General features: G+C 37.4%; 1 protein-coding gene across 5 annotated transcripts in view; it reads left to right on the plus strand.

Annotated features, from left to right (window-relative positions):
- pam (peptidylglycine alpha-amidating monooxygenase) overlaps positions 1–16,042 on the plus strand; it is a 164,307-nt gene that overhangs the window by 42,750 nt on the left and 105,515 nt on the right. For all 5 annotated transcript variants that reach the window (XM_059969473.1, XM_059969476.1, XM_059969472.1 and 2 more), the window contains 2 exons: positions 11,315–11,782; positions 12,155–12,275. In XM_059969473.1, the coding sequence (XP_059825456.1) occupies positions 11,691–11,782; positions 12,155–12,275 (213 nt within the window). In that variant the 5' untranslated portion in view covers positions 11,315–11,690. The remainder of the gene's footprint in view (positions 1–11,314; positions 11,783–12,154; positions 12,276–16,042) is intronic.

Genomic DNA, 16,042 nt, shown 5'->3' on the forward strand with positions numbered 1-16,042 from the left:
CTCTTGGCCTTTGTGACTGCGCAAAGTGAGACCTTCTGAATCTACTGCTCCTTTGATTTTTGTCTTGATTTCTGTGTCTGTGGCCTTTTATTCTTGCTATTTTTTTGTCATTATACTCTTTTTGGGAGGGTATTGTCCTTCAAGTTGAACTACTGCCTGAAACGCCTCTTCTTGTCTCACATTGTCAGATTGATAGGATGTCTGTGGCTCGTCTGATGACCATTCCTTATGTGGTTTCTCGTTACTTCTGGACACTCTCCTTACACACCTCATTGTATTTTTTCAGCTTCCGTTTCTTGCTGACGTTAAGATCCAGGTGCGACACTATAATCAACAGGAAGATGCCTAATTACCATTCCTCCTGCTCTCGGGTGTTAGTTATTGTTGCTGGATTCATGACCTTTGTACAGATCCTCTCCATGTTTTGGCGGATTTCCATTCCTGTGTACTGTTGGCAACCAATAGCTGTATTCCCTCACAACAGAAGATGCTCTTAGCCCTGAAGGAGCCAGCAAGGCAATCCATCTGGTCTCCTGAATGCTTGTGTAGATGTAATGTACAGGGCTGTATGTAGGTTGGATATTCATAAGTTGTGGAGGATCTCTTTTACTCTCCATGGATCCATCTGTTAGAGTTGTCCCTGGAAGCTTAAATACCTTTGTTTGCTTTGCTGATGTGTTGTTTATATATGTACTATATTGGCATGCTGTTGTTGCTGTTCTATTGCTTTTAGGTTAATATGTCACAAGATTAATGTGCTGCCATTGTAATTTCAGAGCTGGTTAACTTCACTCACTCAACACAAAACTGATTCCATAACCTATGCACTCACTTTCAAGGATTCTACAACTCATCTTAACAGTATTATTTACTTAATATTATTTTTTCTCAGTTCAAGCTCGTAAAACCTGAGGTACAGGCATAGCCAAGCACACTCATTTCTCAATTGCTAGGATCTTTTAGATTATTCTAGTGGTGTTTAGCATTGTAGATTTCTGGAGATTTACATAAATTTTGCTGTGTAAGCCTAATTGTTTAATGCTATTGATAGTGACTTTGGAATGATACCGGTTGTCGCTATTACTATTAGGACAAAGTATACCCTGTTCATGTTTCATTGTCTTTCAATTTCCTTTTTTTAATTCAGCATATATCTGTTATTTTGTGTATTTGGAATGGCTATATCTATTCAGTGAGTTGTTCTAGTTTATCCTGTAATATTATATCTGGATGGATATTATGGATTGTCCTATCTGGCTTAATACAAGTTGTTGGACTCTGACTCTAAAACTAGATTAGGCTTGTATTTATAGCAAGGTGTGTGTTTTGAGTTTGGATTGTAAAGCAAGATTTTGGTGAATGATGTTTGCCACTTGATTGTGCCTGTGTAAGTAATCTGAATGGGTTAAATTGCTGCAGGATCCAGTAACATGTTAGAGAGCTTCTGGGTTCTCTTGGCATTTTCTGTATTTGTCATCTTGAGTTTGTTGGTGTTTCATTTTGCATTTTTGATTTTTTTTGTATGAACCATCTGGTCCTGTATTGCCATAAGGAACAGTTCTGTTTCTGGAAAGGGGTCTCCAACTCTGAGCCAGGCGTTCAACAGTTCACATTCTTGCCAACACATAGTCTGTTCAGATCATAGGGATGTCACCCATGGAGGGTCATGCTTTCCAATTGGTTAACTTTTTCTTTGATTGTGATTATTCATTTTTCTGGGTTGTGCTTTCATTTAAGCTTTGTAGTGTGTATTTCTTATCAGAATTGTAAATGCTCGCCTGGAGTGCTGAATCCTGTTTTCATTGATGAAAATATATCCTTGGAGGTTTTATCCGACTTTTGCAAATTTTTTAATTCTCTTTCTCCCCTTCTGTCCAAGTTAGTGTTAATCTAAATGCATTTGAGTTTACATAGTGTTTTCTCTTTCAATATTTTTATTAGTTTCTGCATAAAGGAATACAGAATACAAGAAGGTATATTATAAGTCCAAGAAAAAAATAAAATAGTACCAAATACATTGTCTTAAAAATAGTTACAATCATAAAAGCCTGTATTCATAAAAATTAAATTAAATCATAATATTGAAATATAATAATTTTGTTATACAGAGAAGAAATCTAACCCCACTACCAAAGTCAGAGCTGTTAAGAAAAGCAAGAAAAAAAGGGAAAAAACCCTTATCATATAATAAAATATATTATTAGTCACCATCTGTAGTTTTACAACAAATGAAAGGTTTTGAAAAAACTCAAAAATAGTCCCCACAATGTATAAAAGTCTTGGCTAGATTCAAAAACTGAACATCAGATCTTCTCTAAATTTAAGCATGACATAACATCCCGTAACCATTAAGCATGAGTAGGCGGAACAGCATCCTTCCATTTAAACAGTGTTTAAATGGAAATTTGTAATTTCCATTTGTAATTTTAAATAAAATTTGTAATTTCAGTTTCTTTTCTTATTTTCTTTGGATTTGCACATTGCTGTTTGTCAGTTTTTGTATGTGGTTTTTCATTGATTCTGTTTTTGTTGGACTGTGAATACCTGCAAGAAAACAGATATTTGGGTAGTTTGTGGTGACATATATGTACTTTGAACTTTGTTTGCGAGATGTATGTCAGTAGATCTGTCATTTTGCTCAGTCCCTGGCCTCTACCTGAATGCGGGTAGTGCCTATGCAAGATGTGATTCCCCAGCATAATGCTTAAATCTCTCCTGTGCTGACTCAGTCTGGATAGTTTATTTCAAATGGGATTTCCATCCAGAAGGTGAAGAGAGTGTAGGTTTTTAGATTAGTTCATTTTCATAGTTTCAACTATTTATTATTGTTAATTTATTTTATCTTGTAATGTAAATATTTACAGCAATTTAAATCGTTTAAATTTCTGGCAATGCCTAATGTGGGTTATTGCCCAGTTTACAGATATGACCTGGCTAATCTTGGCCAAGGCTATCAGAACAGAAGGCTTTAGGTTTTGGGAGAGTGTGACTTGTGATTTAAATTGAGAATAACTCAACTTTTTAAAGTTCTTTCTCCAGCCAAGCATCACTGTTTGCATTTCCTTTCATCATTCATTCATATTTTTCTGCATTTCAGTTGGTTTATTCTGTTTTGACATGTATTCTTGATCGCCAATACAGGGATTGATCCTCAGCTTGATTCTAAACAAACTCATCCGTTGTAAAGTGTTCTTCCGAGTGCATCTTTATTGGATCATCTCTTCACAAATGTTATGTCTTCAATGAATAGGAATGATAAAATACATCATTGCCCATACCAGTTGTATAAATAAGGAGTGGCACCACATTGGCTCTCTTCATAAAGGCTTGAATGTTACATAAAGTGTACGATGTTCAACAATTCTGTTAATGTGGAAAAATTAAAATTAATGTTAAAGTAGAAATCCACCACTGATATTTCATAAGAACTAGAGTGGAATTGGACTATTTGGCCCATTAAGTTTGTTCCATCATTCCATCATGTCTGATTTATTATTTCTAGAAACATAGAATACCTACAGCACAATACAGGCCCTTTGTCCCACAATGCTGTGTCGAACATGTACTTTAGAAATAACCTAGAGTTAGCTGTAGCCCTCTATTTTTCTAAGCTCCATGTACCTATCCAGGAAAGGACCCTATTACATCTGCCTCCACCACCGTTGCTGGCAGCCCATTCCATGCTCTCACCACTCTCTGCGTTTATATAAAAAAAGACAACTTATCCCTGGCATCTCCAAGCACCTTAAAACTGAGCTCTCTCATGTTAGCCAATTCAGCCCTGAGAAAAAGCCTCTGACTATCCTCACGATCAGTGCCTCTCACAAACACGAGAAAATCTGCAGATGCTAGAAGTTCAAGCAACACACACAAAATACTGGTGGAATGCAGCAGGCCAGGCCAGCATCTATAGGAATCAATGCCTGTTGTCGTCTTATTCAACTCAATCAAGTCACCTCTCATCCTCCACCACTCCAAGGAGAAAAGGCCGAGTTCACTCAACCTATTCTTCTAAGGCATGCTCCCCAATCCAGGCAACACCCTTGTAAATCTCCTCTGCACCCTTTCTATGGTTTCCACATCTTTCCTGCAGTGAGGTGACCAGAACTGAGCACAGTACTCCAAGTGGGGTCTGACCAGGGTCCTATATAGCTGCAACATTACTTCTTGGCTCTTAAACTCAATCCCACGATTAATGAAGGCCAATGCACCTTATGATTTCTTAACCACAGAGTCAACCTGTGCAGCACCTTTGAGCGTCCTATGAACTCGGACCCCAAGATCCCTCTGATCCTTCACACTGCCAAGAGTCTTGTCATTAATACTATATTCTGCCATCATATTTGACCTACCAAAATGAACCACCTCACATTTATGTGGGTAGAACTCCATTTACCACTTCTTAGCCCAGTTTTGCATCCTATCAGTGTCCCGCTGTAACGTCTGACAGCCCTCCACACTATCCACAACACCCCCAACCTTTGTGTCATCAGCAAATTGACTAACCCATCCCTCCACTTCCTCATCCAGGTTATTTATAAAAAAATCATAAAGAGATCCCTGAGGCATAACACTGGTCACCGCTCTCCATGCATTATATGACCTGTCTACAACCACTCTTTGCCTTCTGCGAACAAGCCAATTCTGGATCCACAAAGCAATGTTCCCTTGTTCCTCCTTACTTTCTCAATAAGCTTTGCATGGGGTACCTTATCAAATGCCTTGCTGAAATCCATAAGCACTACATCTGCTGCTCTACCTTCATCTCAACTTCTTTCTCCTGCCTTCTCCCTGTAAACTTCGACACTATGATTATTTAAGAACTTGTCAACCTCCACCTTAAATATACCCAACAACTTAGCTTGTACAGCCGTATGTGGCAAAAAATTCCGCAGATTCGTCATGCTCTGACTAAAGAATTTTTTCCTCATCTCTGTTCTAAACGATGTCCCTCAATATAAGGCTGTGACTTCTGGTCCTAGACGTCCCTACTGTAGGAAGCATCGTCTCCACATCTACTCTATCCAGACCTTTCAATATTCGATAGGTTTCAATGAGATTTCTCCTCATACTTCGAAAGTCCAGTGAGTACAGGCCCAGAGCTATCTCAGTTCCCTCCAGGTATTTATTTCCACCAATTGTTTGTATTATAGATGACATTTGAGCACTAGGAACCAACAACAAACTTCCAACTCATCATTAGTTGTTATGATATAGCATCGGCTAACTTAATAAATTGTAGTAATAAAATTGAGAGGAAAAGCAGAATTGTTCAGTGGAATGTTACCCTTAATGGTATAAATTCAAACATCTCTCCATGTCTTGAAACACTGAGCAGCCTAAGATATGCTAACAAAGCTGGGAGATGTGAAACATCACAAGTTAAACTTTAATGGAACATGGCCTTTTTTTTGGTAATCATTCTAACTTGAGAAAGAGGGGTGATTCTTCTAGTGTCTTTTTTAAATAATAGATTTTAAATCCCAAACTTTGCATTTGGTATATTGTTATTGTGCACGGCAGAGGCCTAATTTGATTTGGTATAAAATTGGAACAGACGGGAGCAGAGCTGCTGACGGAATGGACATAATGAACTATGATGCTTACTGACATAGTTTGTAAAGGGGAGAGTCTCGTTATCCAGGTTTCATCTCCTACTGATGTTGTTTATTTGGAGCTATTTTATACATGTCTGAACCGTACAAACAGTTGCTTTCAGTTTCAGCCCAACAAAAGAAGGGAGCAAGTGACTGTCCAATCTCCTGATATTAAATAGAATAAAAGAAAGGTCTCACCTTTCATCAGATTTCTTTGTTTAATGCACTTTAACCACTGGAAAATTTGATGTATTCTCCCTATGACGCAGAGAAGACTTAATTCCACTTTGAATAATCCTAGCAATAATCAAGCTAGTACATTTCCATCTTTAAGTATTTCTATCTTTAATATGCGCTACTTCCTTGGCCTTTGTCACTTGTGTTGATTTGCACATTGACTGAAGCGCTCAGGTATTGTAACATAGAAAGGTATTTTCCTCTGAATTATTTTTGACTTACTTGTTGATGGTTTGAGTGACTCCATAGTCACTCTTTGCTGGAGTGCTTCTGTTTACAACCACTAACATTAGAAGCTGGTCAAATAAGCTGCCATTAGTTTCATAGTAATTGTGAACCTTAAAAATGTTATATCAAATCTTGTTGCAAATCTCAAATAAATTAGTATGCACTAGGTATCCATTGATCTATAAATGCACCCTTGAGTACAGTAGTTCTGGCAGTTTAATGAGATACATCTTACTTTTTCGAAACCCGTGCTGACAGCTCCCTATGGTCTGTTATTTAAGTGAAGGAGTACTAATACAGTTCTACCTTCTTTAATGCTGTCAGGCCATTTTCCTCACTGCATATATTAGGTTAATGGGTCTATAATATCCAGATTTATCTCCTTTCTGAACGTTGGTATACTATTCAGGCCCAGTTCCTGTTTTGCTATGTATGGATTTTACTTTAAAGAAGGTTGTTAATCAAATCCTGAATCCTCCCAATACCTTAGGAATTCTGAGCTATATTTCTTGAAGTCATTCTTTTCACCCATTACTAAATATAAGCATGCTATAAATTCTCAGTAATTTCTAAAGACTGATTTAAAAAAAAACGTATTAATGTGTGTTCTAGGATCTCGTACACGTTCGAAAGGAATCATCAGATTTTAAACGAGGTTACGTTATCCCGCTGAAGATGATCAGAATCAGGTTTAATATCACTGGAATACTGTATGTTGTGAAATTTGTTGCCTTTGCTGCTGCAGTACAATGCAATACATAATAGAAAAAAAAGCTGTTCTTTACAGTAAATATGAAATAGTTAAATAAGTAGGGCAAAAATAAATATTTAAAATGAGTGAAGTTTTGTTCATGAGTTCAGTATCCATTGAGAAATCAGATGGCATAGGGGAAGAAGCTGTTCCTGAATCACTGAGTGTGTGCCTTCAGGCTTCTGTGCCTCCTTCCTGATGGTAACAGAAGAGGGCAAGTCCTGGGTGATTGGAGGGGTTCCTTGATAATGGATTTTGCCTTTTTGAGGCATCGCTCTTTAAAGGTGTCTTGGTTACTACGCCAGCAAGTCCCTTGATGGAGCTGACTAACTTTACAAGTCTCTGCAGCTTATTCCGATCCTGTGCTGTAGCCCCCCTCCCCCACCCTCTCGTCCCCATACCAGATGTTGTTACAGTCAATTAGAAGCTTTACCTTTTGATAAAATGATTGACTAACAATGTGGACGTGGGACCTTTTAGTTATTTTCATGTAGACTAAATGTACAGCTGTTGGGCCATTGTGTTCGATGCTAGATATCAATTGATATCTGGCATTGAACACAATGGCTCCACACCTGTACATTTAATTGATTACAATTGATATTAATGACTTAGCGGAGGGGTTCAGCAGAAGGAGGAAAAAAAAGGAGGTGAGGGCAGCAAGAGTTCGGAATTCATGAGAATGGGAATTTTCTCAGTATACTATTTACAAATCTCAGGGGAAAATGGGGACAAGACTCTGATAAGTGATGGCTAACAAGTTTCGAAATCAGAGGGCTGGGACATTTTAAGGTACCTGAAGGCACAACCTCAGAATACTAAGGATGTCTCTTTTGAACAGAGGTGAAGAACTTCTTTAGCCAGAGGATGATGAATCTGTGGAATTCATTGCTACAGATGGTTGTAGAGACCAAGTCATTAGGTACACAGTGGATTCCAGTTATTTGAGACACATCAGGACCAGTACATTTTGGCCCAGTTAAGCAGCTGGCCCAATTAGCCATAGTTTTATGGAGGTAGATAAAAAGTTATAAAAACAGATAAACTAACCGAGTAACAAGTGTTGTATTTAAATGAAATACAGAATAAATTAGAACACGATCAGCATTACCAGTGTATTGTAAAACTGTATTAGTTCCTGATAGTTATCGACAGAATTCATTCAGTGTCTGTAATCAAAATCAGCACAGACTCCTAGTACAGATAGTGGGTTGTTTCCATACAGTGCTTTCCACGATTGCCTCCTCCAAATCATTTTAATTGTAACATTCAAGGTGATTGTCGTTACTTCAACTTCTTGTTAGTTCCTAACGTGTTGAGATAATGAAATAGTTTCATTTTCACTCCCAGCCGTTTCTGGAATCTTCAAACCTGAATGCTTGAAACCGCAGTTTGCAAAACAGTTCCGAATTGTCTTACCATTTGTTACTCACCAACATCAGTGACAAAACTCACTTCTTTTTGAGCAGAAACACGCAAGTGATACTTTGAAGCACAGTATAAAGTCTAACGGTCACATGACACGTATGCAACTAATTCTAGTTAGAAAATCTTCGGCAACGGTTTCCTGCTCCAATTGAGCAGCACAGGGTCCCAAATAAATAACAGAATCCTGGCTATTTTCTTGATTTGTTTTTGTTCTTTAAGAGTTATCCCAAATAAGCAGCTGCCTCAATTAACTGGAACCCACTGTATTTAAAGCAGAGGTTAATTGGTTTTTGATTAGTAAGGGCATTGAAGGTTATGGAGAGAAGGCAGGAGAATGGGGTCGAGAGGGATCATATATTAGTCGTGATGGAATGACAGAGAAAACCTTGTGGGCTGAATGACCTAGTTCTGTTCCCATGTGTTATGGCCTTACAGTCTTGAAGAGAAGGGAGTAGAGAAGAGAAAACAAAAGCAGGTGATGATTTGATGATCTAAACCAATCAGGTAATTGGTAAAAAGTAATGCAAAGTAAGAAGCAAAACAAGAGAAAAGTTTGAATCAGAACTGAATCAACAGTGCAGTCATCCATAAGTAGGTCGTGAATGGCAAGGAATTTACTCAAGTGAGACACGGCTTGAGGAAATACAGAGAGGAGGGTGATTGTTAATCATATGTCAAAACCTAAGGGAGATTTCTAGGTTGGCTGAATGGGCCAAAAATGAAGTTGATGAGTTTAACTTTGAAGTGGTTCACTGATTGAAAATTTTGACAAGTAGTTTGAGATTACTGAACAACGGCAGACAGTGATGGATGTCACGATGCTTCTGATGGAGAATGTTAAGAAGCACAAAGCACTTTTGAGCATTTTGAAGAAAACAAGAGCTGGGAAATTACGATCAATTAAAGAATGAAGTATTTGCAAAACAAATGGAGAATTTTAAAGAAAAGGTAAGTTGTCAACATTATTAAAACATAAGGATGAAAAAACAATTTGCATTTATGTATTTTTCATTGCAACCGCTGCCCATCTGTTTGTTTGGCCCTCATCGTTGCTCGTTGAAGTCCAAGAGATTTTGTTAGCATGCCAGCCAGATATTGTACCTCATTCTTTATGTAAGTGCAATGAGGTAGCTCAAAAGTTACAATTACAGAGAAATTACAGTGTAGGTAGGCAGTAAAAATGCAAGGAGCATGACAAGGGGGATTGAGAGATTAAGAGTTCACTTTCATTGCGTAAGAGATCTATTTAAGAGTCTTATAATTGTGGGGTAGAAGTAGTATTTGTGCCTAGTGGAGTGTGTTCTCGAGATTCTATCTTCTGCCCGATGGAATGAGGGAGAGGTAAGAGTGTCCAGGGTTTGAGTGCTTATTGTCTGCTTTCCTGAGAGAGTAGGAAGTGTAGACAGAGTTGATAGAAGGGAGACATGTTTTCATGATGGACACAACTCCGCAATTTCTCATGGTCTTGAGCAGAGCAGTAGCTGTACCAAGCTGTGATAGCTTCGGATAGGATGCTTCCTGTGATGCATCTATAGAAATTGGTGAAGGCTATCAGGGATTTGCGGAATTTCCTTAGCCTTTGGAGGAGGTAGAGAAGGAGCATATAGGCAGGAGATTGAAAGTCTGGCTGAGTGGTGCCACAACAATCACCTCTCACTCAGTGTCAGCAAGACCGAGGAGATGATTATCAACTTCAGAATGAGGAAACTGGTGGTCCATGCGCAGTCCTCATCAGGGGATCAGAGGTGGAGAAGGTCAGCAAATTTAAATTCCTTGATGTTAATATTTCAGAGGATCTGTCCTCGGTCCGTCATGTAAGTACCGTTACAAAGAAGCACGGCAGTGCCTCTACTATCTTAGAAATTTGTCAACTAAAACTTTGACAAGCTTCTGTAGATGTGTGCTGGAGATTATATTGACCAGTTGCATCATGGCCTGGTATGGAAGCACCAATGCTCTTGTGCAGAAAAGCCTACAAAAAGTAGTGGATACAGTCCATTTTGTCATGTGTAAAGCCTTCCCCATCATTGAGCACATCTACATGGAGCATTACTGCAGGAGAGCAGCATCTATCAGCTAGGACCCCTCATCAGGCTGCTGCCGTCAGGAAGAAGGTACAGGAGCCTCAGGATACATGCCATCAGGTTCAGGAACAGTTATTACTTCTCAAACATCAGACTCTTGAGCCACAGGGGATAACTTCACTCGCCCCAGCACCAAACCGTTCCAGCAACGTGTGGGCTCACATTCGAGGACTCTTCATCTCATGTTCTCGATATTTATTGCTTATTATTATGTTTCTTTTTGTATTTGTTTGTTATTCTTTTGTACACTGGTTGTCCATCATGTTGGGAGTGGTTTTTCAATGATTCTATTGTGTGTCTCGTTTTTACCGCGATTGCCCACAAGAAAGTGAATATCAGGGTTGTATATTGTGACGTTTATGTGCTTTGCCAATAAATTTACATTGAACTTTGAGGTGGTGGTGTTCTTTTTTGGCCACGGTGTTTTTGTGGCTGCACCAGGACAACATGTTGGTAATATTTATTGTTTGACATTTCATAGAAATAACTGTCAAAGGTCTAGAATTGTGATTGCCTGCCAATTTAAAGGAAGATGTTCTAAAATGGAAATTATATCTGAATATGGTTTATAGTCATTGGACTCAAAGGGTTACAGACTAGAACAAGGAAATAAAGAAAGCAAATAAGGGACTTGGGATTTGAATTCTTACCTTAAAACATGACCCCCAAGTAGGTTTGCAAATTATCGAGAAATTGCACTCTTACTTTGTAAACTTTATATTTAAATTAATATGCTTTGTTATCGTTAACCTAGAATGATATCTTTGGTATTAAGTGGTTTTGTTAGGAAGGACATTTTTATTTTGTTGCTTCTTTGTAATAAAATGGCAGTAGTTAGAATGGTATTCCTGTCATCAGTTCCAGTTAAAACACAATGATTGAGCTGCAGCTTCTGAAAATACAATAATAAGGAACCTCTGCAGGGATTTGCTGAGGTCTAATGCTGTAGTAATGCTTTAGTCATACACTATCTGTTTTTCTTTTAACAGATTCTATCTGAGTGAAGGCTGAAGCCAGTCTATATGCTGGCAATCGCGGATCGTGAATGATGATCTGAAGCTCAGTGTTTAAACGAGGCCTGTTCCTCTTGGGGAAAACTCTTTGTTACCTAGTCTGTGAATGAGACATCTGGATGAGAAGCACGGTTGAGAATTTTTTTGTTCACTAATAGATAGGACAAAGAAGCTTCACACGCCTGACTGATTTATAGTGCGTCACCTTTTAGACCGATGGACTGGCAATCATAATGTCTGCAGTGTTGCTGATAGCCAAGCTCTGAATTCATGCTGCTAAAGGATTCTCACAGTTATAGCTGAAAGAACTCTGTTTTTCATTCAAGATCTAAACAGAAGCACTACAGTGGACATGGCTGCTTTCATTAACAAATTACTGTTGGTATTTCTAATCCTTCAGAACAGATGTATGTGTCATGAAAGCACGCACTTTCTCTTAAAGAGGTAGGTGTGACTATAAAAAACTGCTTTTTAATAAATTAGTGGATTCACGTGCTTATGCTTCACTTTTTAACAAAAATAAATTCTTCAGTTGCACTCAGTCAAGCCATTTGAACAACGAATTCAAAATTTGCTGTGCAAACTATCTTAATATTAGATTGATAATGTTCATCGTCATTATTCCGATCTTTCTTGAAAGCACTTTTATCAGATAGGAAAGTGTGTTTCAATTATAAACCATTTATTTGTGTTGTATTTACTTCATTAGATCTACCCAGACTCAATTTTACAAATGTTGTTTTGTCTGTAAGTTGTACATTTTTCTTACTTGAATACAAGAAACAGTTTATTTTAAAGACAATCTTGTTTCTCTAGAAATCAACAAAGCCCATGGGCATTGCAGTCAGATTGTCCCAAAAGCAGAGATCTAGAGATTTCACCAAACTCGCCGAACTTTAAGCTTGAAGTTAGAATGCCTGGAGTAACACCTTCGACGGTTGGTTTCAAATACATTAATTATAGCATTGTCAGTCACAATATGCTTCTTAATGTTTTACTAAGTGCTTATCAGAGTGGCTTTGTGTGTAATTTTGCAGATTTGAATGTTGTCTCACTAGTTGCAGTATCTTAAAATTTATGGTAAGAATACTAAATGTTGGATTTTGCTGATTTTTTAATTTCCTTTCTGTAAGTATAATACTGAGTGTTTAATTATTACCATCCTGCCTATCATTCAGTAACTTTATTCCAATTGTCACCGAAGAAAACTGTTGCCTTCTCTATATTGTCAGCCATTAACTTTGGCTGGCATTAAGAATTGTGACCTCTCATGGACTGCCCTTTTTCTTGACAGCTGACTCTTAAAATCTTGTTCCCAGGATGCTGTATAAAGGAGGCAGTACATGCCAGGTGTGGCCCTATTGCAGTGGCAATGACAACCCAACACTCCAAGCTGCCTATTGATGTTGAAATCCCTATCCATTCTCTTGATCCCTCGAGGAGGGATTACTCAATTCTGTTGCTGATTGAATCCACACAGTCTCCTTCAGTAAACACAAGACCACAATAAATTCTGCAGCTTAACTCACACAAGGTCCTGCCTACCCAATATTTCTACACTTACAAAATCAAATTTCTCGGATATTTCCACTGCACAGTTCTAGCCTCTTTGATACCCTTAACTCTAATTGCTCAGCATTGGCAACTTCCATCCTGTAAGCTGTGCATTACCTTCCTAAATCTCCTCATCCTTTTATTAGCTGTTACCTTTCACCAATCTTTTACCTTGATGACACTTTATATTTTTTTATGACAATCCTGAGGAGTATCTTGGTCATTTAATTGTATGAAATACACTAAATAGCTGTATTGATATTACACTAAAATTATTCACCTGCTTTGTTTAGATTTGCATCCCTTTTTTAGTACACTCATTAGTGCAAGTGTCATTATATACAATATGTGGTTAAACATTTATCTCAGGAATTGTTATGAAGCCTGTACCAAAGTACTGCCTAGCAGATAATAGTTTTTGTGGCAATGAGCCAGTGATTGTGATCTCAAGGGAAGAGTAATGAATGAAGATTAGATTTTACCAGCAGCAAAGAGGAGGAATATAACGAAGAAATGTTTCTCAAGGAAGATGAGTCATAAGTTTCTTCTTTAGTTTTGAATTGTTATTGCCATTGCAACAGATTGACATTGCATTTCTGCAAGAATAATGGCATTTCTTTTGTAGATATATTTGACAAAGCTGTACGCTTCACAAACCTTTTGCTTAATTCACTTTTTTCCACACTCACAGGCATTGATGGTCTTTAGAAATGCTCATTTCATTCTGTGCTAAGTCCTTGAGAGATTGCAGCAGCTGGACCAGAATCTCACAATTTAATAGAAACTGCTCTGCAGAAAGGATGAGTCATCGTTGCGGCTTGTGCTTGTTACTTCGCAAGGTTTAAAAGATCTGGAATAATAAATGCTTATATGTGAGAAGCCATAAAGTCAAATTGCTCAAAAAGCTGTATTTCTAACATATCAAACAATTGGATTCCTTTTAAGTGGTGGTTTTTAAATAAAGAACATTTAAAAAATCTCTTTTCTCATAACTTCGGGAAGGTATAAAATGTGGGTATCAAATAGCAAAAAGATATAACCTATCAGTATTACATTTCAAGGTAAAATACCCTCTCAAACTGCATTATCTGGGATCATGTGAAGAATAGGTGTTTCGCATTCTCGAATCTTAAGGGGGTGTATAGACCAAAGAAAGGAGATGTAATTGTAATTTTTTAAGAACTTATTTTATGTGCTAGAGGCTCCATTTATCAGCATGTAGTTGGCTCTAATGTGTTAATGATTGCATACAGATTAATTAGATTTTATTTGTTTTCCAAATAAAATGTGATCTCGTTTAGTTTTTAGTGCTTGGAGTTAAGAGAAACTAGAGTCTTGGAAACCAGTAGATCCAGATAGTTATCAAAAACTGAATTGTTCTAAAGTTTCTGTAATTTAGTGGATGCTGCCAATGACTACTTATCAAACAAGTGCCTACAGCCCTAAAAAAAATAATGTTTTACCTAAATTGGCCTCATTATACAATATGAATAGCTCATTTAGCCTGATCTTTCCATGCTGGTCTTCATCCAACAGACCCCTGTCATTTGAGGTTGTCCTTAAAGAATTCATAATTCACTACCCAGATATTGAAATGTGGAACAAATTGGCTCTCCAGAATTTATGCGGGATGGGGCAAGTAAATAACGAAGCACAACTTTTATTTTCAGTTGTGTTTTTCATCTTTTCCCTTTGAACACTGTGGAGACTACCCCTTAAAATCATAACAACTACTCTGTTTTCTCCATTGGGGATACTTTGGTCATAAAAACAATGTTAATTTGACCAATCTGTGGTTTTCAAGCACATTCTTGGCTCATTATTAAACATAGACATTACGTTAGTTGTTGTTTATTAATTTGCATCATTCCTTTTGTAACAAATTATTAAATACATGAGTTCATGCTTGCCTTTATCCAATAATTTTTAAAATATATGTTAAGTAATCACTCTGTTTTTTTAAATTTGTTCAATTGCATCTTTTGGAATGTTTCTCAAGACTTGAAGTAGAAACTAATTGCTAGTTTAGTTGCATTTACTATAGGCCACTGATAAAGTTCCAGTAATAGGATTTATAACAGTTAAGTGTTAATGCTTCTGGAATTAATGGAAGATTAGGTGATTAGATGGGACATGACATTGATGCAAATAAAATAGTTGCAATAAAAAATGGGTGAAGCATTGAAAACAGTGGAATAGTGACCAATTAAGCTCTATTATGTTTATTCTGTTTTAAAATAATAATAGATATGGGCACTGTGTTTTGGATGTACACAAAATTAGACAGATACATGACAGTGTAATGAGTCTAGTAGAAATTGGTCATTTTTAGGAATAGGAATCATTTAGGTTGACATGTTGAGTAGTGATTACTGTATTTTAAAAAAAAAGTTTGCCAGATGGAGCAGAAAATTACATAAATCGGATAGGAAAAAATGGAATAAAAAATTTCAAACTATGAAGTTTTGCAATTCAGGTCATAGGCACTGAACTGTACTAATACAATTAAACTGTACGTGATGAAGTGTTGAAGGCAATACCTACAAGAACACAATCAAAACATTTTCATGCATCCATTGTTGAGTATTCCATGCCATGGGTTTCCAAAGCAATATTTTTCCTTTGGAGGATATGGGTGGTAAAGAGGGGGAGGTTGTTCATTGCTAGTACATTAGCGATCACATAGAGGACTGGAATTTTTCTATGAGGAAGAAGTTGAAATGCACCCCACCCACAACAGGGGAATGGAGTTGTAGATGGATTAATGTCTGTAGTGAAAAGGGATGGTAAGGGAGGTGAAATCTCACAGATCTTGTTACTCATTTACTTTTCCCTATATATCACCATGTAATAATGTGCAACTCTGTTTTTAGAAACACATCGGTTAAGATCGTATTTATTCAAGTTAAACTGCATGCACCATCCATTTGTTTACTCAGCCAACTTGTTGAAAGCATGTTGAGTTTCTATGCATCCTCCATGTACTTGTACTTCTCCCCAGCCTTGTGTCACCTGCAAATCTGGAAGGGTTACGTTCAGTTCCCTCATCCAAGTCCTTTGTAAATTGTGAATTTCAGATCCTTGTGATGCCCCACTAAGCAGCCAGATAAAGATCTGTTTATTCCTATTTCATTGTCCTGTAAGTCAACC

The sequence above is a fragment of the Hypanus sabinus genome, chromosome 5 (assembly GCF_030144855.1).
Source record: "Hypanus sabinus isolate sHypSab1 chromosome 5, sHypSab1.hap1, whole genome shotgun sequence".
Lineage (NCBI taxonomy): Eukaryota > Metazoa > Chordata > Chondrichthyes > Myliobatiformes > Dasyatidae > Hypanus > Hypanus sabinus.